Source organism: Harpia harpyja, chromosome 4 (genome assembly GCF_026419915.1).
Source record: "Harpia harpyja isolate bHarHar1 chromosome 4, bHarHar1 primary haplotype, whole genome shotgun sequence".
Classification (NCBI taxonomy): domain Eukaryota; kingdom Metazoa; phylum Chordata; class Aves; order Accipitriformes; family Accipitridae; genus Harpia; species Harpia harpyja.
Genome location: NC_068943.1, coordinates 64,665,179 through 64,690,774, shown reverse-complemented (window position 1 = coordinate 64,690,774; position 25,596 = coordinate 64,665,179). Strand labels below are relative to the sequence as shown.

Sequence of the window (25,596 nt, the reverse complement as noted above, 5' to 3'; positions counted from 1 at the left end):
ATCAAGGCAAGAAGGTTCTGCTGATGAAATGTGGACGTCTACAGGCTAGTTTTCAGTGGAGTTCTCAAGCAGAGGTACTTTAAGATGTCTTTGACTGCTTTTGTTTGTGGTTTGTGGTTTTGTTTGTTTGTTTTTAAGGTAGGGGAAACAACAATATGGCCTTGTAAACTTGACCTGGTAAGTTAGCAAAAGCTTTAAGAAAGGGGTCTGTGTTATTGAGAGAGGTTACCCTCATCTGCTTGTTACTATCCTCTCTTGCTTGTCCTTGTGGTGGCTCCTAGGAGTGTGATTTGACACACTGCAACCAGCGAATCACATAAGCAAACACCTGCTCTTGAAACAATGTAAGCTAATGTGGCTTCAGAAGGAAACAAGGTAGGGAGCAACCTGATGAGTAGGTTTACTTTTGTATTTGTGATACTGGTAAAATGTGGTTTATCAGTCCTTAAAGAGAGCCAAGTTATTTCTTATAATGATGCTGTAGAATAATTTAAGTGGGTTGGTAGAGTTACTGCATATTAATAGATGGGATGTTCGATGGAGTAAGCAGGATCCAACAGCTGTAATTCAAAGTCAGATTTTGAATTTTTCTCCTTGGTTACAAAACCTTTTCTAATGTGTGTCGGGGGGTGGCATTTACTTATTTTTGAAAGCCTTTGTGCTTCCTCATTCTCAACCAATTCTCTGCCACAGAATATGCAACCTGGCCTGCTCACTTTGGTGGACTGAAGTAGTGTGAAAGTACACCAAGATAGGAGGCTGGGAGTGAGCGAGAGTCATGAAAGTCAAGACAAGACAGAACAATATAAATATGGAGGCATGTTCCTCACTTGAGGAAAGCTTGTTGCTTAGTTTTAAAGCAACTGTCTTCTGAGACTGGTTATTGGAAAACCAGTTATTGATTTAACAGTCCTTCCAAGACCTGTGTTGCAAAGACTGCCTTTTCACGTGAAAATTCTTGTGAGAATAGAGAATAACTGGTGATAAATATCATGTCTAGTAACATTTACAGGAACAATCTCTGTTTCCCCCTCTGGGGAGGGGAAACTTGGTTTTGCAGGACATCCTGACAATAGTGGTTATAATGAGAGCTTTCCCATCTGACTCAAGTATTTCAGGTTGTGTAGAGATTATTGAATATTACTCTGTGGAAAAACAGCCAGACAGTGAGGCTGTAATTACTTGTGACTGAGCAACAGGGCACCTACTTCCCGTTCTCTGCACAGTGTTTTCTCCCTTTCTTTTGTCACAACTTATTTGATTGACCTTTTGCTTGAATGTTCTTTAAATTAAACCAGCATTAATTATATACTCCAAAAGGGTTTCATATGTAGTATAACACATATATATGTTTGTGATGTATAGATCACAATTCTTTTTTACAAAATGACAACAAAATGTTGTGCCTGTAAACAGTTTGAGAAGACTTTGCTATTTCCAGGTATTAAAAGATGTGAAATCACTGTCTGCATATGCTTAAACTTTCACTCTCTGTTGCGCTCTTGGATCTTTAAATGGGAAAATCCCATGAGATCTGGCTTTCCTGTTATATAACACAGTGCTGTGCAATTCTAAATGCTGAAACCACCTTCCAAATACCTTTATTTCCTGCTGCTGTAAAGTAGTGCAATGCTGGATTATATTTTATGCTTTGCTTTTTAAAGGGGGGGGAAATAAAATGAGGAAAGTAAGAAGGTGTATGTTGGTGTCCTGCATGCCTTCAAGATTAATTGGGACTTTCTGCTGAAAGAGAAGTTAATTTATGTTGAATACAACTTGCTGCTGAGTAAGTGGAGCATGGAGACTTATGTTAATCGGCAGTGGTGCCTTTTCTGCTGTTTCCCCTGCGCTGTACTGTGTGACCTGGTTAGGCAGGGCTAGCATGGGTTGTCAGAGCCGCTCAGGCACTGATGCTTGCAGAGTAGGGCTGTTTTAATGGGCCACTTGCATAGCATGTTTGTTGTGGTCCACTGGGCTCTGCCTTTCATGTGCCAGTAGAGCCAAAAGCTGTGTGTGTTGAGGTGCTGGTGGCCAAGCAGATGGCAGTGGAGATTGCCTGCCAGGGTGATTTGCTGAGCAGGTCTGCTGCCACTGGGTTGGATTGCCTATTTGTGGACTTGATGAGACAAAGATACATCAGTTGTTAGTCTTTTAAATTGTTTAAATTTCTTCTGGTAAATATTGTAGATACAGTGCTGCCCAGTCAGCATAGGAAATCACAAATAACAGATCACAAATCTTAAAGTATTTCCATTCCCTGTCCCACTCAGGTAAGGCATTACAACATAGTGTGGTTTGTGATTTTGGTGAAGTATAAGGGCTAAACTTTTTTTATCAGTGGTGTTTGTGTAAGTGTTCCCACTGTCTGTGGGTACCTTTTGGGGGATGTCTTAATGTCAGCTGATCCCCAAAGTTTTCTGCAAGCAAGGATTGCTACTGCACCAGTGTTTCTAATCCCAGCCTCTGTGGCAAAGTAGAAAGCAGTGCTATGGTGAAGTGCTTAGGGTGAAAGCTGACTTTTTTTTGACATGAAGAGAAGCCTTTGTACCTGCATCTGCCCTTATGCAAGGTGGGTACTACCCTTCACCCACATACTGTAATAGAGGTGTATTGCAAGGTATCACTGACAAATATTCCAGTACTTGAAATCTGATTATTTGAGAAAGAAAATAGATAAGTATTGCTAAGGCATTCCCCCACCCCCAGGTAAACAAAGAAGGAACACTTATCTATGGGGGAGATGGGGGTGTCTTTTTTTTTTCTTTAAAGGGCCATTGTCTTTAAACAAATACAGATGTAGGCAGATTACTAATGCCAGCTGGAGTGTGGGAAGAGGTTACTCTATAGATTGCATCACAAGCTTTGGCAGAATGAAACAGAAGGCTTGCAGACAGTGATTTTAGAACCTGTTCTTGCTCTAAGTCAAGTACTTTCCTTCTAAGAGAGTGGGGAAAACTCTGCTAAACTGTTGCCTGCTGTAGCTAACTCTACAAATAGATGAACACTGAATTTTGTAGTCTGCTGTCACAACTGGAAAGATGTCCCATGGTATCAGTTGGAGCACATGTACTGAAGGACTGAAGTACTTCAGTTTATGAGCACTGAAAACCTAGACTTCACAAGCGCTCCTTTCCCATAGTCTTTAAAACTTCTTCCAAAGGTCTTTTAATAAAGCCTTCTCTGAATAGGAGTTGAAACTGAGAATTAGAAAGGTGTATGAGGAAAAAAACAAGTCTTACTGACCTTGAAGTATTTAAAGTATTGCATGGGATAGTTGCAACTGAATGGTTTGCTCTTTTCAGAGCTGCAGATGTTTTGCACAACTGTAATCCTGTCCTGTGTAGCTGTAGCTCATGGGTAGTACAGAACTAAGTCTGTCATAAGAAGAGGTGCTATGTGGGGGGATTGTTAAAGAAGTCTGTTTGGCAACAAGATGCATAAGACTTGTGCAAAACCATTAAAAAGGCTGGGCCAACTTTGTCCCTGTTGTAATTATTCTGAAGCAAAGTAAATTGAAAAAGTAGTGAATTTGACCTCCTGTTTCCAGGCTTAGAGCACTTACCTTTTTCTCTTGGTAATGGACTGAAAGCACTTATTGCTCTGTTCTGGCTTTATTAAACTGAACTGCATTTTGCAAGCAAACAATTAGTGGTGTAATTCTTGCTTGAAAGAAATAACCATACAGTATCCATTTCAAAGAATGACAAAGCTTCCAAGGACAGGTATAGCTGTAGTACCTGAAGCTGCCTTGAAGAAATTGTTGCAAGTTTCTCATAAGCCTTTGAATCCCAGATCTGTTTATGTTCCAAATTAATGATGGGACTATACATCCCGTTGTCACATTCAGTCCTATCTCAAAATAGGAGAACTATAAAAAGTTTTATAATTTTGCACTGGAGTAATTCTGAAAAATCCTTTCTTGGAAAATGGGGAATTATTATGTTGTTAGGCAACTTGAAGAAAGGGAGTTTGGAGCAGGGCACTTGTAAAATGGTCTGAGTCATCCCTTTCCTCAGTCAGGGCTGAGGCATGCTGGCAGGACTGCAGGCAATGCTGCCCCTGCACAGCCTGGTATCGCTTGTATGGAAAAACAAAGGGCTTCAGTCCTGAAGTACCCAGCCTGCTCCTCATCAGAGAGCAGGGCTTCATAGGATTTAATGGGAAGACAGGTTAAGAGTGTCTAGCACGGGGAAGAAAGGCATTGTGAAGGAGAAGAGTTATTTCTACTTTAATTGTATTTTTTTTATTCCTGAAATCTTGCTTTTTCACACTTCAAGTTTCTTTGTTGAAATGGTTACTTACCTGGGCTTCCTAGAAGATTGCACTGTCTGTTTACTTGCAGTAGTGTCTATTTGTGTGCTGCTAGCTCTTCTGACTTTTCTTGTGCTTCAGAGTTTCCCAAAGATCAAAGCTGCATTTACAAGAACTGGAGAGACACCATGCTGGACTAGGTCCAGATTCCTTGGGTTTGTTCTTATGCTATTGGCAGTAAACGTCTAGATTGTTTTGCAGCCATACTAGCAATTTGCTGCACTGCTTAAGCTGTGGGGACCTGGCACTGGATTTGACTCTACTGCATTTATTTTATTGCAAACAATGCATCATGAGTCAGAGAGAGAAGTGTTAAAATGATGGATTGTGAATGTCATCCAGTATGTATAAAGTCAGCACTTTCAAACACAAAAGCTAGAAGTGACTGATGCAGTTAGCCTGTGCCTTAGAGATAGTATCACAAAAAAGTGGTACACTCAATTCTTTCATGTGTAGTCTCTGAAGTCTGCATTATTTAATAGTGAACTGGTCCCAAAAGTTATTGGCTAGCTTTGGAGGCTTGGGAGGCTTTTTGGGGTTTTTTTTTGGGGGGGGGGGGGGGTTGTGGCAAGTACTTTAATATGTGCTAATGAGGCTGCTGCTTTAAGACTAGGCTTTGGCTGCAGCTTATGAACTGCCTAAAATAACACTTTCGGGAGTAATGAGGCTACCTAGTCTTGCTACTGAATCAAACACTTAACTGCTGCATGGTTGTTCAGGCTCTATTCACTGATTAGTAATTGCTGTGTTTGATAGTGTGGCTCTGTTTTTTAAATCTGTTCACCAAATCCCTCAGTTCAGAGCTGTTTCCTCAAAGTGTTGCCAAACATACAGCTTAGCTAAATGCAGAAGAGACTGTTCTTTCCACAGCATTTTGTTTGCTGGGAGAAAGGGGAAAGCTTGGAGGAAATCTGCACCAGCACGCAAGGTACAAATCCCGACAGTTCTTGCAGAAAAGATGTGTAGGTGTGTAGTCGCATCTAGATACAGATGTGCTTATAACAGAAGTGAATGGGTAGGGTTTCAAAAGGGTACATGCATACCAAGGATACTGTACAGTAGTTACACATATAAACACCTTGACACTACACTAAAACATTATTTTGGAAAATGTGTGCATTTTTTAAGGAAAATGGTCTACCCCCTGAACTGTTAGCTGAAGTTCCCATGTCCTTCCAGTGATAACATCCTAGTGAAACCAACTTGAGCTGCTGTAGCCTGCATTTGTAGGAACTCCAAAATGATGGTGATAAACATAAATATTTTTCTTTTTTTAACACTACTTAACTGCAAAATATGGCACTTGAAGCTTCTGGGTTCTGCCCGTTTTCATTCTTATTAATGAAGGCTATGTACACTGCAGCTTAATGTTAACTTCTTGTAACTGAAACTTGCCTATTTTTGCTCAACAGTGGAAGCTGTGACTTTCCTGAGAGCCCCCTACTGAAGAGTGTATCAGGCATCATTGCTTAGGTACATAAATGAGTGGAATAACTCTCTTAAGTTCTCTCTTCCTCTAGCATGCTGGGTAGGAGGGAAGCAAACCTCAGGCCCAAGTGAATTCCCTCATAACCATATTATTGATCAAAATAGCTGTTTTTAAAAAAAAATATGGATTCTGTGGATATAGGCCTAACTGAAATCCAAATGTGTACAATTATATAAACTTTACTGTAGAAATTCTTGAAACGAAACTGGCATCGTAAAGCTTATAACAGCATAGTTGAAGAAAGTTCCTTTGCTAAAATTGTGTAATCAAATGTGTAATTATGGGTTAAAAAAAAAAGATTATTCTGCACATTTGGATCACATTGTTTGGCACAGAGGCCTTTCTTCAGCATCTAATGAAACTTCTTGGACTACCTGGGTCACGTACAGGCCTCGTTCCTGTCAAATGGCTTATGAGGACTTGAAGAAAGATGTGTTGTTTGTTCCTCTTCCTGGAACCATGGACCAATTCTGGTATCTGTCAGCTGCCAGCCAATTACCCTGTTGTTCTCTTCTGGCTATACTTTGCCTTACGCAGGTTGTTCCAGGACAGCCATGGAAGTGATTAAACTTTCAAAAAGGGCAAAAGGGATCTTTACATTGTTCTTCTTGGTCTTAAGCCATCGCACTCGGCTGTTTTCAGCAAATGCTCTTTGGAGTTTGGGGAGTGTTTTCAACATGAGAGTCTGCTCTCAGAGTACCAATGCTGTTATTTAATTGTTCTCTTTGGTGGTTATATACTACTTTGCTCTTGAGTGTGAGGGCATTGCCCTGTGCATGCAGTTGCAGGCCTGCATGGTACAGGGAAAGGAGACTTTTACCAAAGCATTAAAAAAAACCCAAAAACCAGCCAACCAAAAAAACCCACTATTAAGATTCAGAAAGTTTTGGGTTTTTTTTTTGTTGTTGTTTTTTTGTTTTGGGGGTTTTTTTGGTAAGAAACACCAAATAAACTTTTTTTTTAGGGAATAGGGTAAAGGAAGGACAGCTCACACAGTGGGCCAGGAGCAAAGCCGATAGTATAGTCAAGGAGCCCTGGCTTCTGCTTATTCTCATGCCACAGTGAATATTGACTTCTACAGAAAAAAATTTAGGTTGTGTTATTACTGCTGTGGGTGGGGGGAAAAAAGGAAGTGACTACTTGTTCAGATTTTCAAGACCTTTTTCTGTTAATGTACTAAAAGAATTTCATAAGGACATTGAATCTACAGTGGAAGCACGTGTCTTGTCAGAAGAGCTTTCAGTCCCATAAATGTGATTGCCTCCTGGTTACCAAAAAGGAAGCAGTGAAAAATATCCATTTATGTTTTGACATGTAAAGAATGAGAAAAAAATTGAATAAATCTGTACATGCATGCTAAATAACTGATGGGCTAATTTATTATGGAGACATTTATAGACGCACAGGAAAGAGTGACACTTCTATTTGCAGTTAATTCCACAGGATTATACAGCTCTCACAAATGTGTTATAGACTCAGAGGCTGAGGGACCAAGTTCCTAAATACTAAGCTATATATAGTATGTGTATATATATACGTATATATCAGTGTCTTCTGATTTAGTATAGTAGACTGAAATATGATGAAAACTTCACATGGACAAACAGTTTCTTACATTTACAACATTTTTAAGATATTGTTCGTAGATCCTTTTATACTCCTTTAAAAGGAGATGGAGTAAAAGTCTTTAAGACTTGGAAAAACTGTTGTAGCAGTGGGTTTGACTTTTAATATTCAAATCTAGGGTCACATTCCCTGACAGTGGTCAATCTAATCAAAGCCACAATGAAGTAGAGGTAGTCCAAGGAATATAACTGATGATGAAATCTCCCCCAAAACTGTTTTTCTACTGCTGTTTGACATCACTGACCAAATTATACTCTTTTCAGGCAATTTTAATATTATTAAGTGCCAACCTGCTTAAGTTTTCCTCCTTAGATAGGCAGCAGAGTATAGCCTTGATTTTTTTTCAGGGGTTCTTTGGCTTTCTTGCACTTGTTTTTTTCCCCAAGCCCTCTTCCTTTTTCTGAAGACAGGTTATAGCAGAAACAACTAGCTACTTTAATATATGTGATCCCCTAGGACTACAATAGCCTTGTCAGAAACGCAGAATGATGGGACCACGAAGTCTTGTCTGCCGCTTTAATAATTTCCCTTTCTTTTTCTTTTCTGTTCAATGCTTTCTGTACTAAACCTTCACTGAAATAGGTCTAGAAAGTTAAGCATCAAGCTGTAACAGTAGCTTGCTCACTCAATACTGTAGTGCTATCATGATACTCATTTTATAAGGACTGTGATGATGTAGGCTAATGTTTACACTTCAAAGGTTGATGACTGAACTTTTAACGTGGGACTGCAAGACTGTCTTAGCTAAAGAGAAGTCCCCATCACATTGATTTCAGGGGAAGAAAAGAAAGGTGTAGTCTTCAGTAATAAGAACAAGCTGGTAGTATGTGTGATTTTCTTTTTTTTATTTTTTTTTTTTTAAATGCTACTGGGTGGTTCACAGGCAATGTAACAAGGCCCACCTGCAGTCAAGCCAGTTAGGGGTGCAGGGTGTGGGTGGAGATTGCTTTTGTTTTTTCTACTGCTCATCTGGCTAAAGGTGAAGCCTTGCCTGCCAGTGTAGGGCAGTCCTCCTCTGCTAATCTGGGGAAATCCATTTTGTCTTGGTCAGTTGATATAGGCAACGATCTCTTCACTCACTGAGCTTTCTACCTCAGAGGTAACTTGGAGGAGATAGCATTAGAAAGACAGACCGCTGTCCTCTCCACTGCAGAGATTAAAATGCATTAGCTCTGGTCACACTCAGTATTTTGTTGAGAAACATATGCTTGTCAGTGTCCAGTGCAGCAAAAAATCTGTTGAAAGGAAATGTCTGAAGTTTATGAGGATGTCATTAGCTCGTTAGTTTATTTAACACCTTACATTACCTACTGCTACTACTTTATCATGGATAAGCGTGTTTTATGTTTGTTATTGCAGTGCTGTAACACTCATCTCCTTTGGTTCAAGATGCTGCCTTCTAATGTACTGAATGGAGTCTTGGGATGGTGCAGAAAGATAAATTGTGAATTAGCCTGAAATTTGATGAGGGATTTTAGGGGGCCTGTCTGGCATGCTGAGCTGTGATCAATCTTTGATCCCTCTAAAGACTTAGCACACTGATTTTTTTACTTGTTTAGCTCTTCCACCTTATAGTATTTTAGCTGATCTAGAAAAAAACTTCAACTGTTAGCTTTTCCTAATCTTTGCAGAAAGAGAAGAGTAGGAAGAAACCGCATTTAAAAAACAATTGAGAAACTGAACAGGGGAAACATCTATCAAAGTTTGGGACTGTACTTTTGTAAAGTCAACTGTGTATAATATTTCATGTTTATTGTTTTGGGTTTTTTTAAAGCACCTTTTTCTTTACCTGACCTTTTAGTAGAAAGCCTGTATCAAGTATTTTAATACACCCTTTTCCCATTATGTTTTGTGTATATATACGTGCATTCCAGCTCTGCATGGAAATAGCATTCAGATGACTCCCTTTCAAATTCAGCTAAATAATGTTTATTAAAAATTAACTTCAAGGATGGAAATTCATCTTCCTCCCTCTTTTCAGCCCTGGCCTATTGTGAAGGTTAGTGCCTAACCCTTCCTTGAGGCAGAGCTGCTCAATCTTCATGGCCTAAATGTATCTAGGGCATTCTGCAGCAGCTCTAGCACACTGTGTAGCTATTTTTGGCAATGTAGCTTTTGTCTGGCAGTGCTAGAGAAGGATGGCATATGCTCAGTGCTGTGCATGTGACTGGTTTAAGGGTGAATGATGTGGTTTGGTTTAAAAAAAAAAAAGTATATGTATTTATCAGTATTTAAAAAAAAGCTCTGTATAATGTTACAACGCATACAAACTTGATATACTTGATTGCATGAGTTTTCATTTTCCTTTTTTATGTAATTGTATGCTCAGTGGACTATGCATTAGAAAGTGAATTAGCAAGTTAATTTACACTACATGTTGGTGATAGAATAGCTTTTACCTCCTCGGGCTGTGTGATCTGAACTGCAATGTGAATGTATCAGAATACACAAACACTGGTTTTTACTTTTACAACCATTGTAGTGGGGGGGGGGTTAGTTTAACCTGTTCTCTTCTTAGGTTTTTAATTCTGTTTTACAGTCAGTATCACTGGTTTTAGGACATGTTCTGAATGAGCTTGATTTTGTTTTCGTTTGTGTGTTTTCCATACTTCGTGCTGTACCTCAAGGGGACCGCTTGCAGAGCAAGTTACCTGCTCATCATCTGAGCAAGGATGACAAAGTTAATGATAATTAATCTTTAGTATTCATAATCAAAGATAATTAATGCTTACACTCTGTTTTGTGTTTGCAACTCAAACTACACAGTGTTTAGCAATCTAGCTCCCCAATATTCCATGAAACCTAGTTGCTTCAGGCTCACAATTTCACAGGAACAGCTCTAGAGCCTTAGTTATTGTTTCTACCACAGGGTAGCCAGGTCCCCCAGCAAAAATTTGGGCCCAGTTGTACCAGTTGTGGGGCTGAAGGAGAATGTTTGCATCAGAACCAATAATTTTAATAAATGAGATGCTAAAAAGAGTAGAGAATAGAAACATTTTCATCTATAAATACAAGTTGTGAGAGGTTAAGTGGTGTTAGCGCTCCTGGGGTTATCATTGCTACAGTTAGATGGGAAGGCTCTGGTAGGACCAGATGCTCAATCCCACTCTCCCAGGCTCCCTGGCCATATAATAGCCACAAGGCTGCTTTTCATGTTGCAGCCCAGGTTTGACAGTGGTGACAGGACAGAGCTTTGTCTTCTGTGGGCCTTTTTAAGCTCATGTGGATTGGCTGGCATGCAGAGGGATGGGAGATGGCCTTGTGCTGCACATGAGTACAGTAGTTGTTATGGCTTAACAAGTGGATTACTGTAGAACCAGAGTGTGTATAAGCTGTTGGTATTGAAACAGGAGGTCTAATGATGGCATGATCTTGTTGGTGTGACAAATCCAATTTTAATTATTTTGTAACAAAATTTATAATGAGGGAATTTCAGATGGGAGTTATGTTTGGTCATGTTATATAGATGTGGTTTATATCTTACAGGGCCAGGTAAAACATGACAGGAAGCATGACACTGTAGCACAGGTATTTCTTAAAATCTGGACTGAATGCACTATTAGCTTTTTTTCTGAGGATGGGGGAAATAGTATAGCAGTTGCTGTTAAGCTGCTAGTAACTGATTTGCCATAATATTGGGCAAAGTGTTGACATTAATGACTGTACTGTGCTTGTTGAAAAGGCTCATTTGTTATCAAGCCAATAGAAACACGTCAAGAATTACCTGATGTCCAAGAAATTCTAAAATGCCAAATAGTATACCCAATACTAAAAATTTGGACATACCTAAGAAAACAATATACTTATGTGCATGTGCAGAAATCCTTCACTAAAACCAAGGTCCCATCTCAATTTAGTGTTTTATCTTGAAATGCCTGTTGGGTTTTTTTAGTATTGCTATAACTGATCTTTGCACTAAGCTGTTTGAAAAGGGGGGAATAGTTCAAACTATTGAAGGGCTGTCCAAGGCAAACATGGAGGCTCCACTGTCCTACTTCTCTGTTTTATTTGGAGGCAGGTTGGAGCTGACGGACCAAGGCCCCTCTCCCAGGCAGTGTGTTTTGAAATAGGAAGTGGGGCAGTGTGGTAGACAGCTGCCAGCACCAGTAACCGGTGGCTTGAGCTGCTTAACAGAGGCTAAGCCCAAATCTATTGACGCAGAGCACGGGGAAGTACTCGGCAGACTTCTCCCCCCTCCCTATCCTTGCATATAATCTCATGATGCTGTGGATGTGACAAACTCCATTTTGATCAGATGTTGGGCCAGGAATGGTGAGAGCGGGTCAGATTTGACCTCAAAAGGATATTTTGATGGCATGTGTTTTTGATGCTTTCTGAAGCTGCACCTTTTCCTTCCGTGACACCTCCTCCTTTCTACTCTGGGTTTGCATAATTGCTGGCCTGAATTTTTTAAATGTAGGATGGGAGACTGAAGTCGTGCGTATGGGGTGATACGGATCATGCTATGGATTCACAGTAGACCTCTGCAGTGCAAATGAGTATACAGTCCTGAGTATAATGGATGAAATAGGTAAGCACCTCGCTCTTAATATTTCCAGAAATAATCCTTTTAAAAGGCTTCCCAGTTACAATTTCTAAATGGAACACACCGTTATCTCTAGCTGTGGGATGCATGTAGTGTTTTTCCTTTGTACTTTCACTTTCTAATTAATTGTAAGGAGTCTAACGTGATGCAAGGAATTGCAGAAGAGTATTTTGATTTTAATTTTTTTTAAGATACATTATCAAATTGAAGGTTTTATCTTTCTTCAGTATCTGCTGTTAATAACTAATTCACTACCGATTGTTTTCCAAAACACCAGATTTCTTATTTAAGTTGCCTTCTTGGTTATAAGTAGCCATACTCTTGATATATAGTGTAGTTACCTACTTGCTCACAACATCATTCAGTCTAATTAGTTTTAACTTCAAATTGGCAAGACTGGAAACAGAGGTTAGTAATATGCAGAACAAGAAGGGTCCTGTTTGTAATGAAATCTTTTGCATAAGCTAGGGACTGCAATTGCTGAAACAGCTACAACGCAACATCCCAATTCCAAAAGTAGTAGCAACTTTGATATCAGAATGTTTCCTTTCCTTTATCCACCTCTAGACCAGACAACTGGAGAAAGATGTTCTGTGGCGTCGAAGTTCTGTGTGAGGAGTTATTCCGTGAGTGGGGAATTAATGGAACTTTTTGTAACTCTTAATCTCTTCAGTTATTCCAAGTTTGTACATGCAGAGCGTGAAAACAAGAGTATTATTTTGTGTTTTCCCTTCTACCTCCACTTAGTTTATTTTCTGGTGACTAAACCCAGCAAAAAATATTTAAAAAAGCCAACAAAAACAACCACCAACAAAGCTTTCTGAAGATGCTTTTTTGCTGTCTCATGTTGTCATTCAGCATCTCTGTTTTCCTCTTTAGTAGCTGTGTGCTGTGTTTACTCTGTAGACTTTGGGTTATGCCATTTGGGTGTCCTTTTTGTTTGCTATGAACTCTCTCTGAAGTAATAAATAATTTGCTTTTTTCCTTTGCTATAAGTGCTACTTAACATACCTGGAAGTAGCTTGACATTGAATAGTAGCTTGATGCTATCGTGCTTTCTATGTGCAACACCCTCATCTGACCCTTATTTCCCCTTACGGTGTTGGCAGCTCACAGTCCCTGTACAGAGACGTGGCTTTTCTTCATCTTCTGTATCCCGGGTGCCAGCTGCAGCAGTATTTTTTTTGACAATTGGTGTCTGGCACGTCGGGCTCTAGAGCTAATGTGGAGGGGTGGAAGCCAACATATATCCTGCAGACTGGGGGGTCAGCACCTCCAGATATTGCCTTATGTTGTGGTGCCTGCACTGGCACACAGCAGTTGTCGATAAGTGCTTGCCCATCATACGGTCCAATTCCAGAGAACACGGCCCCAGCACAGGTTGCATGCGCACATGATCATTGCACAGTTAGAGATCCTAGTAAATGTTACCTGATTTGATGTCTGCAACTTTATTTGCTTTGGCTGTCATACTGGGATTGTTCCAAAAGTGAATTGAGTGGAAGGTTCTTTAATCTCCAGATCACGTTGTTAACTTAAGACAATGAATAAGCTGGGGTTTGTTGAATGTATTAAGTGGGGCAAGTGAAACTTTATGCTTCTGGAAAGAAAGGATTGCTAGCACTATCTGATACCTTACTACTGTACATGCACACTTAACTATTTTCCCTTAGGTTACAAGAAATTTCTCCCTTTTTTATTCTTGAGCTTCGATTTCAGGCTTTTTGTCTTGGGACTGGAGGATTTAGGGAGGGGAAAGAAGGGGATGCTGAGCTGTAGTGTAATCATGAGGGGAACAAGGAGTAGAAGTAAGCTGAGACCACCTACCTCACTTTAATTTCAAACATAATTGGAAACTTCAGGTGTGAAAGGCTGTTGCTTTAATCTGTTGTATCATTGCCAAAATCTTTGGAGATTGAATTCATCCGAAATACTAATATTGGTTGCAAAAGCAGTGGAATTCTGCAGCTATCAGATAATGTTGCAATGTAGAAATGGAAGTATAATATAATAAGAAAAACATTATTGGAGGATGTGAACAGAGACAGCATTTTGTTCTAAGGCCTTGATTGAATGAACTGATAGAAAACAAGGCAAACCTTTAGGCTGGTAAAACTTACATTCATATAATTTCTTTAACTGGTTATTTTAAAAAATAAATGTAATGCTAGAATTACCAAATTAAGCAGGAAATTCCTTTTTTTTTTTGGCTGTTTTAGTATAAAAGAAAAATATAGAGCTGGTATCGGATTCTTCAGTACTTATAATGAGAAAATATTACAAAGTGAGGTTTTCAGACTTCTGTTGCTGTTATCCAGTGCTGTCATGCACTTGCAAGCGGTATTACAAAATCAGAGCTGCTACAGTTTTCAAAATGTATGTACAGTGACCAACATTTGTTAATGGCAAACAAAAGCAGAGGCCAAGGCTGTGTGAAATCATACATGGGGAGGGGGAGGAGGAGGCTTGGAGTAGCTTTTACATTCACAGGCACATTTCTATATGCATCTCCTAAGTACTTGTCTTCCCCGCTTCTCTGGCCTAGTTGCAAAGCAGATTGTATTAACAGAAAGATGGCATTGAAAATAGGGGCAACTGAAGATGCCATTCCTATGAAATAGAAGGGTTGGCTGTATGTCATGACTTTTCAAAACTAGGGGTCGTGTAATGAAGTGTAACTTCACTTGTGCCCTTCCTGCTTGTGGTTAGGGAGATGTGATACTGCTAGGATGAGAGGCTCATCATACATCTCCAGTAACTGAACAACGTATTTGATCAAATAGGAGTGATAATGCTTCTTTCCTTTGGTCTCTTTTTTCGCCTACAAAAAGGTGTACAGATTCCTTGGTCAAAACGAAGAAAAAAATATAAAATCCATAGATCAGAATACGGACTGAGTAGTCACTGAATCGCAGCTACTTGTTCTGCCTATGGAGGTAGGATGGAAGCAAGTTTTTCTCGTGTATGCAGAGCAAGTCCCAGCTCGGACAGAAAGCAGATCTGTTTCAGGTATCTGAAGCAAAAGAACCAAAACTACTGTGGTTTTTTTCTAAGCAGTAAAAAATTTGAAATACTCATGTTGCCCAGCAACAAAACATCTTGGAAAAAGGCATTTATTTACCTGCATGAAATGAGTACGCAGCTTGTTCTAGAAAGCGTGCAGTAAATGCATGAAGCAAAATGAGACTTTTAGATTTGGTAACAAATGTTCTTTGGAAAACTTCAACATTAAGATGTCAAAAAAAAAAAAAAGCACAGTGTTTTAAGTTGTACTATTTTGGAAATTATAATTATGCTATTAAATGAAAGCCTGAGGATGGCTGAGACTTAGCTTGTGACTATACATGCTTCCTTTAGTCATGAAAAACATCTTCATAAATGGCTGCTACTTGTACATCCAGTTTTACGTATTGCTTTTGGTTTTTTTAAGATGTCAGAGGACATCAATAGGTACAGCAAATTTACAGGGTTATGTAGCTTTGACTTTCAAGCTTAGGTGATATTTTTAACACAAGGTTGCTGAAAAAGCATTTGAAATGACTCTGCTATTTTTAATGTGTCTAGCACTTTAAAAAAATCCATGTAATCCTCTTGAAACAGATGGCTACAGTGAGTTAGAATCCCATGCTAGGATTTGGGCTTTTACCTGGTGCTGAAACCAATGTCATGACACAGGGATGTATCACTGAATTTGGAGGTGAAAACCAATTTCAAAGCTGTGGGTTTTTTATTAAAAAAAAAAAAAAAAAAAAAAAGGCTGCAGGGAACTGTGGAGTCCCTCTGGATGCTGTGTCATCTGTTAATTTCTTTTAGTTTGTGTTGTATCATATCTTTTTCCAGGCTATATTGGAATGTGGAAGTCGGTGTTAACTAACTGTTCCCAAAGTTTTCTTCTGTGAGGGAAGAAAGATAGGAAGCTAAATTCTTTAATTTCAAATCCTGTAAATACTTGAGCTGCCTAACTGAAGGCAGGATTCAAACTGAAGTTTTTGTTTTAACTCTATGTAGGGATAACCCAGGAACACTTTGGGGGACAGGGTTGAGGTGAGGAGGAAGATGTTGGTATTAGTCTCACCTAGAACTAAAGCATGCTTGCTTTTTCTTTTTTTTTCTTTTTTTTTTTTTTTTTTTAGCAGGACAGCTGGCTCTCTTATCTATAGAACTATAGTAGTGTCTAGAGACAAAGCATTAGTCTTCTTGTCCAGATAACTGGAAATAATTTAATATAGCTGGTGATTAGTGGAAGAAAGGCATACTATTTCAGTTGCTTGTTTCCTGTACTGTTTTGATCGTAAAAGGAGGCAAATGAGTGGAAGGTTAAAGTGTTGACAGATGTTTAAGTTTTTACAGTTAAGTCACTTAGTAGCTAAAATTTATCCCCAGTGCATTCCAGCAGTTAACCAGAGATTAATTTGAGCCAACTAGATGCGGAAGTAACAGTCTTTCCTTGGATTAGCATCTGAATTGCACCAAAATGCATTTAAACTTAGCAAATACAAAAACCTGTTCTGACTATTCTACTATCTATTGATAAAATACGTACATTTCAAGGGAATATATTGTGTTCAGCAGTGACAGGAAGAGCACAGCCCAAGTATAGCCTCAGTGGGTAGTGCCCAACTACTCCGAGGATGCACATGCGCCACTGTTGTTCTCTGCCGTCAGTTCTCCGCAGTACTCAAGCGTTTGCGCCTGCCTTCTCACTCAATTTTGTTACCAACTGCAGCACTCAAGGGGCTGAAATTATGTGAGTACTGACAGATAGAGAAATCTTAAGTAGCTTGGTAGCAGGTAAAAATAGGATCCAAACTGTGGGGTGGTGAAGCCTGGGTTTTGGACATAAAATTTTGATGTGGTGTCTTGAGACGCATTCCAAACTTCCTTATGCTCCCCTAGTTATCATAACTTAGTGTAGGTCCTTTCTAGCAGGTTGAAGGACAAAATGTATACTAGAATACAGAAGATTTTCAAGAGATGTTAGAGAGGTTCTTCGCTGAAAGCTGAAGAAGTCCTTCAAGCTGGTAGCTCACAGTACCTGGTGTTTCTAAGGCTCTTATTGCAAAGCCTACTTTAGTGTTCTTAGTTTATTGTTCTAATACCTGCAAATAGCGCTTGGAAAAGAGCAAGCATATAAATAACTAGCTTATTGATGACACATTAGACTTTGGCGTCTTTGTAGCAAGACCATACACATGAAAATATGTCTTAGTATTCTGGGATTGTTTCTGCTTCCTAATAACATTTAGGATAACTCTGGGCAATTCTTAAGAGGGCATGTAGGAGGTGAGAGCTGATCCTGTAGATTCAGTCACTCAAGAAGCTGAGTTTCTCTGGTCTTCAGTGACAGGCTGCTGTTAGGCATGTTGGCACATGCTAGATTTAATCTTTAAAAAGCTGGTGATGTGACACGGTCAGATTTTTCACCCCACTCTACTCACTTTACTGAGAGAGCTTTTCAGCTTGGTGACATGCTCCTATTCTCAATTTCTTAATGCTGCTTCAGCTAGACTACTGCATTGAACTGCAGAGCAAGCAAAGAGCACATTAAGAGGAATATTGGGACAGGGAATAGGAGGTTTGAATGTCTTACATCCACTAGGAATGTCCTGGACAAGAAGTATTGCTGCTGGGCCTGCCAGATGAGTAGTTCAGAAACTAGGTTATTGTGAAATAACTTGGTACTGTTGCAGCCACAGATTATTTGGGTGCTCTTAGCTGAGGAAAATACAGTGTATTTGTGCTGAAGTGTGCTATTGTTTTGTGCCATGATAAATACAACATCTCTGCTGCTTTAATCTATACTTACACAAAGGCAGAGGGGTACTGGTAGTCTTACGACGACAGATTTGGAGGGGGCACTCTAGCAACTTTGCCTAATTAAATCATAACCAAGTCTTTCCCTCAGCTGTACGAAATGCAAAAGTAGCTCTTAATCCTGCAGACTTTAATAGCCTGAATGCATACATGGAAGCAAAGATGATATTCCATAGGACTACAGCAGACCAAAATGGTATACCTAAACATAACCTGTAAATGAGGCTGTGACACTCCAAGTGGTCAATAAGCCTTAGGTCCTTCCTGTATTTTCTGCAGCTTTCACACAGTGGCTGAGTGAGACCTGGTCCCCTAAGCCTCGCAGCCAGTGTTAGCAAGCTTGTTTTACTTAATGAAGCTGTGCCCCCAGACTCTAAGGGCTTGCAAACTTGTGCATGTTGTAGAGCCTTTTGTGTGCTAGTGTGACCTTGTTCAGTTTGTCAGCCTGGAGCGGGTGGTGTACCCGGGATTTATGAAGCTGGTTCATCTGTCCTGGAAAAAAAACATTGTACCTATTCTGTCTAGTCATGGTTAAATATGTATAGTTGCAATAATAGAGGCATCTGTAAAATAAAAACAAGACAGGAAAATAGAGGTTATATTTGTCAGGATCTTTCCTTGCTGCTTCGGCCTTGCAGCTGGCTGATACAATGGCCACAGAGCCTCTCAGGTTTGGTGTAGTGTAGAGTGTGTATTAGCATCAATATCTGCCCTTTTTCTGTTAGACTGCTACTCTGGTCTCCTGGGCATGGAGAAGGATGTGGAAAGGGTGAGGACAGGAAACAGCACAAAGAATTTGACCCTTTCTTTTCCCTTCCCTAAGCCTGAGCTCTGCTTTCTACTTGTTTTTCTCATAGAAAGACTTTCCCTCACCATGCAATGAGTGTGCCCAGGGCTCCACATGCTAATTCAGAGGGATTGCATTATTTCCTTTCTCCAGCTCTCTTAATTAACATTTACATTGCTTAATCTACACAGCTCTGCCTGCCTGCATGCCTTCTCTTGTTACAGCCCCTGAAATAAGTGATTTAAGAATTTGATAATTATATACCTTGAAAAACTCATTTGTATAATCATCTTGCTAGATTCAAAGCTGTCTTACTCGCTCTCTAGTTAGCTTTGTGGAAAGACAGAATATGATATTATTGATGGCAAAACTAGGAATGGATTCAGTGCTAGCTTTTGGGACTTTGGGGACTGTTAGAAATTGCTGGAACTGAAAGCTCTTTGCAGTAAATTTTCTGTATATTGTGGAAACAAGGAGGATCACTTCTAAGTAGGAGAATGAAATATTTCTTGTTTGTTAGTTGAAATTTTTAAATTTTCTGATTTAACTCGGTGTTGCCTTACTCTGTTCTCACTGGGTTTCCACAATCAGCTAGTCCACAATCAACATGAAGTGCTCCTGGAAAACATACGCTGTAGGTTTGCCTACACTTCAATACTAAACAAACGCAGCAATAATGTAAAAAAATCATGTCATAGAAAGCATTGAAGTCTTATTTCTAAAATGTAATCTCAGATTAAACCACTTTGGGATGGTTGCTGCTATTTGTTACATCTCTGGCCTCATACCCAGCAGTGTACTTACAATGTCTGTGGCAGTTAATAAGAGAAGATGCAGTTGGACATCTCTTCTCCACAAAATTGTAAAGGCAAGTACACTATTGCAGATGGTTTTATGAAGACCCAAGGAAAAAAATCAACCAAAACAAACAAAAAAACCCCAACCACAGATGAGAGAGCTGCCAACTGTTATGTAAATTTAGAGAAATCCTTAGAAATCTGCACTAAGATGTCTACATTTTTAATATGCCATTAAGCACTTAGCCTTGGGGAGGGAGGCCCACATAAAGCTTTTTCTCTATCTTCAGAGTTAGTAGTTCAGCAACTGTTTCTCAGCTGGTCCATTTAAGCCTGAGTGCATGAAGTGAAAAGAACTCTTTCTTGGTTTGTGTGTGGTTCATTGAACAAGGTGGCTGCTTAAAAGCAGGAGTGTTTAGTATTGTGTGTCGCGTCACCCTTTGCTTTTACCCCAACTGACCTTTCAGCTCTGCAGAAGGGAACACATACAACAATTAATCAGCCCATGCTTATTACTTCAGGTCACTTGCATGGCTTAGACAAAAGGAGGGAGAGGAATATAAATGTAAATATTTTCAACCATTTGCTTTTAAGGGTAGGAGGGAGCATGACAACCTGGACTGCCTGCTGTGTTACAATGAGTTTTGGTGGTGTGTTGCCTTTTGGTGGTGTTGAATTAAATGCAGTGGGCTGGTTGGCCACCTCTTAGCAGGAAGAGCCAGAACTGCTTCTGGCTGCTGCAGCTGTAGGGGAAGGGGCTGTCCTATCTTCATGGTAGGATTAAGGGCATCCTCAGGCAGGGGGTGGGATGGAATATCTTGGGCATGTCTTTGTATCCAGAATGTTTTGTGGTAGGAATTGTTACTAGTTAACGATTCATGGAACTCAATGAGCTTCAGATCTCATCAAGCATGCAAATTATCTGTTAAAAACAATACAGGATATTTTTGAAAGTAGTTTTATGAATAAATATGAAAAATGTACATGTTATACTATAGTAAATTATTTGTCCAGCATTTAATGTGCTTAGAAAACTTAAGCTATCGTAAAACTTGTTTTAAAAATTTTTCTGCGGAAAAATGGTAACTGGTCCTATAGTAGCACTTACACTAGTGAATTTGGGATGTATTTAAGACCTTCTGCATGATATTACTGAAATTGAAGAGGCATTTTGTTTCCATTCAACTACTATAGTTCCTTCTGATTTGTAACTAGCTCAGAGGAGGCTATAGTTGTTACCTGTTCTGTCTATCCCTGTGACCTTACTTTCCTGTTTTGTCAGACAGACCTAGAATGAGAGTCTGTTCTGTAGCAGTTACAGATTCCCCCGTCAGTTCAGATCCAGCTCTGATGAAGAGTCTGAATGTGCTTGAGTTCATGCATAATGGTCTCTTGGCTTCAAGAAGGGCCACAGACCTAAGCTTATGTGTAGGAGGAAGGGCTTGCAGGGTTGGAGCGCTGATTGCTGCTACTATGCAGAGAAGCTTTTAACATACGCAAATATATAGGCTATTTAGCTTCCTACTGAATATGTCGTATAGCCTGACTCACAGTAGCACCGTGTGATGTGTGGACTACTTGGAGTACAGTGTCCTTCTCCCAGGTTGCCTACAGTCTCTTAATGATTACAATATCTAATCCCAGATTAGTTGTTGAGGAAGAACAGTTTCCAAAGCCAGCCATAGTGTTCATTAGCTCCTGACCAGATGACTCACTAGCATGTCTTTAAGAGATTTCCTTGGAACATCCATAGAAGATATTGTTCTAGCACAGATCTGAGAGCATCACAGAAAAATTCATGTCATCTAAATATAACATTAATTCTTCCAAGGGGAAGGTCATGTAAACCCTGGAATGTTTTTTATTTTTACAATATTACCGGAGTTATCTTCTCAAATAGTCATATTCACTGGCACATGTAACTCAGCATACTACCAGAATTTCTTCCAAACAGGGAATTGACAAGTGGTCTGCCCTCTTCACTAGAACTTCTGTTCTTTTGAGGTGGTATGATATTGTTTTGCTCTTAAAAATATATTACTTTATTCCAGTATACACTAAGCACAACTATGGGGAGAAGAATGAAGTGATGCACATCCTGCAAGTGGAAACAAATTGCCTAAGTTTAGCAAAGTCTAATTGCATAGGTCTAGTCTTCTACCAAAATTAAAATAATCTTATTAATTTCTGTTAAGCCAGGAAAAAAAGCTGGACTGCCTTAATTTGTATTATTATTATTTCACATTATTTATTAACAGAAATCGGGGAGACTTTATTCAGAAAAAAGGTCTCAAAATTAACTCCCAACTCAGGATCAAATCTCACTGGTTTGTGAGACTGTTAGTGTCATCAAAATAAATTCAAATGTAGACAAAATAAAATTTTTACATAGGGTGCAAATAATCTATTTTCTCCCTACAATCTCAAATTACTTAAATTAATATTACTTATTTATAGTTGCTACCTAATCTAGATGTAGCAATAGCAGGAGGTTCAACTGGTATAGCTAAATTTAGACTGCTTGTAATTTGCAGGAGGTTAGGAGGAGATGACAGCTGGGACTACCTACTGCTAATTATGCAGGTATGAGTATCAGTTCACTGTGACATTAATTACTGTTAATTACATGAAGTTTGAAAATACATGGGTTTGGGGTTGGTTTTTGTTAATCACTTTTGGAACCTCAAAAATGGAGAGTAATTCAGCTCTTTCTCTCTGGCTTAGCATGGTGGCACTGATGGGGCCCTATCTGGAATCAGGTGCTGTTCAAGGTGGTGTAGAAGTGCCAAGCCAAGATCTCCGTGTCCAAAGATCTGACAGTTTTTAAAGCTGTGTGAATGTTCAACAATTGGCAAAGGATTGTGTTTCTCTTGATAAATAATTTAAAAAGTAGTCTGCTGGAGGGCTGTGGTGGTTAGGATGTTTCATACTCTTTACAGGCAGCATAATCCCAGTCTAAAATAGTCTGTATTGTGTGAGAGCACTGAGAAGAATTCTAATTTAGCAAGGAAGGCCTCTACTTCGTCTTACTGTGAGGGCTACAACCAGTTCCTCAGTCACCTGTTTCCTGAGACCTCACTGAAGATCACAAGCCTGTTTTTAATGTTAACAATTCATATTCAGCTTTACAGTGATTTTAGACCAAGAAGTCAGAAGACCTTGCATATGTGTTGCTTTTTTTTTCCCCCATAATCTATTTTTTCTGCTTTCTAGGCCCTGAAATAAAACTGTTCCTGATCCCTTCCTAAGCTGCTCCAAACCAAAGCTATTTAAAAGGAATGATACCAGTTTTCCCACTCATCTGTCATGATTTGGGCTTGCGAAGCTGAGTATGGACAGCAGAGTAAACACTCAGCATGTAAGGGAATCCACCCCTGGGCTTGTTAGGCCATGCATAGTGTGGGGCTTGTCAGCTGAAGGGTCCTGAGAAGCACTTCAGGCCTAAATTTACTGGATGAAAAGAGAAAAAGTAGGGTGAACAGGTAAAGAGGAAGGTTGTGCTCTTGTCGTGGTTTAATATAAAGGAATGGCTCACTCATGGGTGTCTCTTAACCACTTTTTGGGAAGGGCAATGCAGCTGGGTGCTAGAAACCAGGACATGAGTTCAATACATTCCAGAACAATTCTTGATGCAGGTGATCAATGAACTGACTAGGGGACGTGCTCTGCCGGACTTGCTACTCACAGACAAGAACTGGTGGATGATGCAAAGGTTGAGGGCACCTATAAACTGCTGTCTTGCAAACCTTGGTTTTGCAGAGTGTTTGTCTCTAGTTGCATCAGCTTCTGGCATTGATGTTCTATTAAAAGCAAGAGGAATGCTTGTTGGAAGTAAAAAGTGCTGACGAGTTTGGTTTGGTGTTTGGTTTTTTAATTGCAAAGCTGGCACAGCAGTAGGTGAGCACTAATGAAAGTAAGTTAGCTGGCACTCCAGTTTTTGGAACTAATGATTTAAAGTGTCTTGGATAGAAACAGAGTGCATCTTGTTATTGTGTCCTCTATTGTATAGTTGTGATATGAATCCTAATTGTTCAGAGCATGGACGACGATGTTCTGGAGTTGCCTGGCTGTACTGATTAAGGGGCTGTGGAGCAAGGTGCTCTCTCTTGCACAGCAGCACCCTGTGTAACTGTTTCACAGTGATCGGCTTTGAAACATCCATTGTGTGAATGAAGAGAAACCAGTAAGGTGGATGTGCATTATGTTATTTTAGTCACATTCCATAGAGCTTGTGTAGCCTGGAACCTCATTAGTGGTGAGCTACTGAGTGCCCAGACCTGTGGAAAATACTACGCTCTCATAGGTGAAATGGATGAGACATGAGTTTACCAAGAAGGGATGTCCTGAGATAAAGTGGCAACATATGATGTCTGCTCTGTCAGAAGTAATTGTCTACTCACAACACAACTGTCCAAGTCTGGTTCAATAGTGCAACAGGTATGGATACAGAAATAGGAGTTTGACTAAAAGATAGGCAGGTACAGGATATGAGCAAATACAACCTGATGGTCATCTGTATCGACAGGAAGACAAGGACTGTGTACATAGATTTATGGAGCATGGTTGTGAGGAACTAATGCTCTGCTCTCAAATGAAACTCAGCATAAGAAAATTATTCTAGCCTTGGTTCGCTGTGGAAGACTGGCAGAATTATGGAAAGCACTAATACCCTGGTCCGTAGCTGTTTGCAGTTGGTGAGACTCCATTAATTACAAAAGCCTTGTTTGAGATTCTAGTGGGAGTCTGCTAGTGTGTAATCTCACCGAGTTTGTCATTTTGAGTCTGTATTACAGTCCTTTGTGATGAAAAATACTTTTATGAAGGATTGAAGCAGATTTGATGAGTCTCTGTCTCCCTGTGGAATGACAATCAAAAGGGCAAGGCTCAAAGAATAGCCTTGTAGGTAAGTCCATTTGCATCCTTAAAAATAATTTCCACCAATGCAATACAGGGAGCTGGGGAAGCAGTTAGTACCTGGCCTGATGCCAGCAGTAACTGATCTATGTGACTCCAAGTGTTGTGTAACCAAACCTGGTGTCTGTCTCCCATATAAGCAAAAACTTTATAGTATTTAGTCAAGCCAGCAAATTGTGTGGGGATACTGAAGGTAATTTGTGAGAACCGTTGCATTGTTGGTATGGTATGGAGCCAGTTCTGTTCAGTGGTTGCACACAAGAAAACTTAATGGCTCTGGCAACCAGCCTCTCAACTGCTGTTTCCCTGAGCAAAGGGGAGAGCTGGACAGTGCTTGAGTGACTTGCCTGAAGGTGAAACAGTCTTAAGCACTTTTCCATCCCCATCTCTCCTATTAAAGGTAAAGAGGGGAAGCCTCATCACCCTGTCTGAAGTTACTGGACCTGTTACCACTGGCTACCAGGCATTAGCACAGCCTGCCTAGGCTTTCAGAAATACGACTCAAACATGGTGAAGGATGCATTGCTGTGTGGAGTCAGATACTATGATTTCAGCATTATGTTGCTCTTCCCTTTTCTTTTTTTTTTTGTTCTTTTTTTTTTCCCACCATTTATGTAATGTATGTATTTTGATATGATGCTTCTTTTTTCTGTGCTGAAGTGGAATATTTAATATACACTACAAGCAATAGATTGGATTTTGAAGTATTGCGGTGATGTAGTTAAGTCACTTGCAACAAACAGTCTTATTTGACAGTCCATGTTTTCTCTATTTTGGTTGACCAATGTCCTGGTTTCAGCTGGGATAGAGTTAACTGTCTTCCTAGTAGCTGGTACAGTGCTATGTTTTGAGTTCAGTATGCGAAGAATGTTGATAACACTGATGTTTTCAGTTGTTGCTCAGTAGTGTTTAGACTAATGTCAAGGATTTTTCAGCTTCTCATGCCCAGCCAGTGAGAAAGCTGGAGGGGCACAAGAAGTTGGCACAGGACAGAGCCAGGGCACCTGACCCAAACTGGCCAACGGTGTATTCCATACCATGTGACGTCCCATCCAGTATAGGAACTGGGAAGTGGGGGGCAGGGATTCGCCGCTCGGGGACTGGCTGGGTGTCGGTCGGCGGGTGGTGAGCAATTGCACTGCGCATCATTTGTACATTCCAATCCTCTCATTATTGCTGTTGTCATTTTATTAGTGTTATCATTATTATTATTAGTTCCTTCTTTTCTGTTCTATTAAACCGTTCTTATCTCAACCCACGGGTTTTGCTTCTTTTCCTGATTTTCTCCCCCATCCCACTGGGTGGGGGGGAG

General features: G+C 39.9%; 1 protein-coding gene across 9 annotated transcripts in view; it reads left to right on the top strand.

Annotated features, from left to right (window-relative positions):
• MAP7 (microtubule associated protein 7) overlaps positions 1 to 25,596 on the top strand; it is a 127,173-nt gene that overhangs the window by 25,770 nt on the left and 75,807 nt on the right. Inside the window, exon 1 of one of the 9 annotated variants that reach the window (XM_052784464.1) lies at positions 11,627 to 11,957. The exons of the other annotated variants lie outside the window; for them this stretch is intronic. Within the exon in view, the coding sequence (XP_052640424.1) occupies positions 11,945 to 11,957 (13 nt within the window). The 5' untranslated portion in view covers positions 11,627 to 11,944. Of the gene's footprint in view, positions 1 to 11,626; positions 11,958 to 25,596 lie in introns of those variants that run through there. 9 annotated transcript variants of the gene reach the window in all.